General features: G+C 33.6%; 1 protein-coding gene across 1 annotated transcript; it reads left to right on the top strand.

The window, feature by feature from the left end:
- Positions 1-644: 644 nt before the first annotated feature.
- LOC131876751 (putative UDP-rhamnose:rhamnosyltransferase 1) lies at positions 645-1,193 on the top strand. Its single transcript, XM_059222224.1, has one exon. It carries the CDS (start codon positions 645-647, stop codon positions 1,191-1,193), a length of 549 nt encoding a protein of 182 aa, XP_059078207.1.
- Positions 1,194-2,952: the final 1,759 nt, after the last annotated feature.

The following is a 2,952-nucleotide window of genomic DNA, read 5'->3' as shown; positions in this document are numbered from 1 at the left end:
ATTAACCATAATTCATTTACGGATAAAAATAATTCTGAAAAATGCATCATATCAATGTTTTTAATTATACCATGAAATACGATGTTGAAACAACACAAATCAGAGGGTCAAAGCAATCACAAATCAGATGCTTAAATTGAAGATGCATTCATTTTGCATGTTCAATTTCCTCCTGGATGCTTAATACACAAATACCTAAATCCTAATCGCTCCAATTTAATATAAGTACACTAAAAAATTGATAAACCTGGATTGCACATAGTATTCTAAAAAATTGATAAACCTGGATTGCACATAGTATTCTAAAAAATTGATAAACCTGGATTAGAAAAAGTCTTTCGACTGAACCATTTTTCATATCGCTGATTCAATCATGATCTCAGTTTAAGTGAGCGCGAGACGTTTGAACTGGATTCAGAATTATCCCCTTAATCCAAAACCTTGTCGGTGAATTCCTCAAAATGAAGGATGGAGCCCTTCATGTACTCATGTTTCCATGGCTAGCACAGGGCCATATCTCTCCTTTTCTCGAGTTATCCAAAAGACTTGCAAATCAGGGCTTGAGGATCTCTTTTCTCTCCACACCGAACAATATTTCAAAGATAAATTCCTCGCTACATGAAAAGTGGGTGGGCAAAATCGATATGGTGGAGCTACCACTGCCCTCTGTAGAGGGTCTACCTCCTGAAGCCGACAACACCGCCGATATTCCCATTGAAATGGCAGATCTGTTGAAGATAGCTCTTGACGGCCTCCAGAATCCCTTTGAACACCTTCTACGTCGGATTCAACCGGATTATATAATTCATGATTTCTCACAGCACTGGGCTGCCAAGTTTGGTATCCCCGCTGTTTATTTCTGCATTTTCAGTGCGTCGGCCATCGCTTATGCTGCAGTACCAAGCAAAAACAAGGCCGGGGAAACCACTATAGAGGATTTGACCGCGCCACCGCCGGATTATCCATCGTCTGTCATAGCTTACAAACCATACGAAGCTAGCTCAGTTTTAGCTGGGTATAATGGCCACGACGATGGAGGTATGACAATTTTGGGTCAGTTTTTTGAATCTATGGAGGCATGTAAACTAATGCTCGTCCGATCATGCTTTGAATTCTCTGTACAAAATGTGTTAGATATTGTACTGGATATAAACAAAATGACTCTTCCATTTCCCGTATGCGTTTCTTATTGAACCGCTTCACCTTCCATTACAGATCAGGCAACGGTTACAATGCATGGCCGTCATCAGATTTTCGTTTTCTTTAGTGTTTACACGCATGGCTTCACTCCCCCCTGCTGCGACTGTAGGAACGCCTCTCGGCGTAATTATTCACACAAGATGGCAAGACTCTTCAAATTCCATATGCTAGACTGTAACTGCCCTTTCTTTTTTGTTTCAAGGATGTGCTGACATTGTATAGGACACCTCTTAGCATAAATACAATGTTTATTTTCAGCTACTTTAAATTATTGTTAATCTATTCTATTATAATTATGGTTAAGGTTCAATTTGTTTAGTTTCGGTGTTTAATTGGTTTAATGTTCAATTAGGATTATAGTTCAAATTGAGTTTTTTTTCAATATTAAGGTTATGATTTGATATAGAGTTATGAATAGGGTTTAAATTAAAATATTAATCCTAACTTAATAAATATTGGGGTTGAATCTAGACGTAAGAAAAATATTTATAATATTATTATTTTAAAATAAAATAATTATTCAATAAAAAGTATTAATAAAATATTTTAAATAAAAAATAAAATAAGTAATTATTCACTTGTAATTTAAAGATAGCATAACTATTTAATAAATAATAATAAAAAATAAAAAATAAAAAAAAATTGTCATGAAGCTAACATGATAAATGTAATAACTAATACAATAATTTAAATAAACAACAAAAAAAATAAAAAAAATATTTGAGAAAGATTTTTTTTTTCAACATATTTCCACTTGATTAAGGCTATTATAGAAATCAAATCCAAAAAAACATATATCTACGTTTAAAATACTATTTCATAATTTTAAGTTTGAGAAATATAACATATCTCCACAATCTATTTGTGAGATTTTGCCAAGATCAAGAGGCAATGGAAAGCACAAATAAGAGAGACAAAATAGATGATAGGAATAAACTGTATTCTATCAAGATGTAAAATATGATCAACTAGATCATTACAAGATATAGATTGATTGCCTGTACAAACAATGTAGATGAGCCTTCTTATATAGGCAAGGCTAGGGACATGTGAGCACACAAACATGACATGTGGCTATATAAGAAACAAGGGTAAGTAGGAAATAGGTGTGGGTAGGTAGGAGAAATAATATAATATTCCACATGAGGTGGATCACCCACTGAATGTGGAATGTAACAACAAGATCAACACCATAAAAGGTGGAAATTCTCCTACACACACTATCCCAATGTTGGCACAAACACCCAAGTGTCTCATACTCAAACTACTATTAAATGCATGTACCTAAGTAAACTTAAGTAAAGTGTAATAATATCTATGATGAATAATTATTTACACCAGGGTAAATGCACAAAGATGGTGGTCAAAAAGGTGGTATAAGTGGACACCTTTTTTTTCTGAAATCAAGTGAACCTGAACTTGGAGGCAAAACTTGAAAGTCATCCACTCAAGATATGAAGATAATCAAAGAACAAATATAATAGTAATCTAAATCTAGTTTCCAAACTACTAAAAAAATTTAAAATTGGATAAGATTAAGGGGGTCAAATCCTTCGCGCACGAAAAACTGACCCTGATTTTTTCTGAAAAACATAACATAGTGTCTGACGTGCGCATCAAAAAAGTCATAGTTAGATTTAGTATTTTGACAAATCCTTTGGCAGAAAGATAGCTAAGAGTGAGCACTAGAAGATGTGTATTTTTTTGTAATTTTTTGTTGACTATTTCTTTTTTATGATTTTTCCAATCGAG

This window comes from Cryptomeria japonica, chromosome 6 (assembly GCF_030272615.1).
Source record: "Cryptomeria japonica chromosome 6, Sugi_1.0, whole genome shotgun sequence".
Taxonomy (NCBI): Eukaryota; Viridiplantae; Streptophyta; class Pinopsida; order Cupressales; family Cupressaceae; genus Cryptomeria; species Cryptomeria japonica.
The sequence above is the reverse complement of the archived record's forward strand: the minus strand, read 5'-3'. Positions and strand labels throughout refer to the sequence as shown.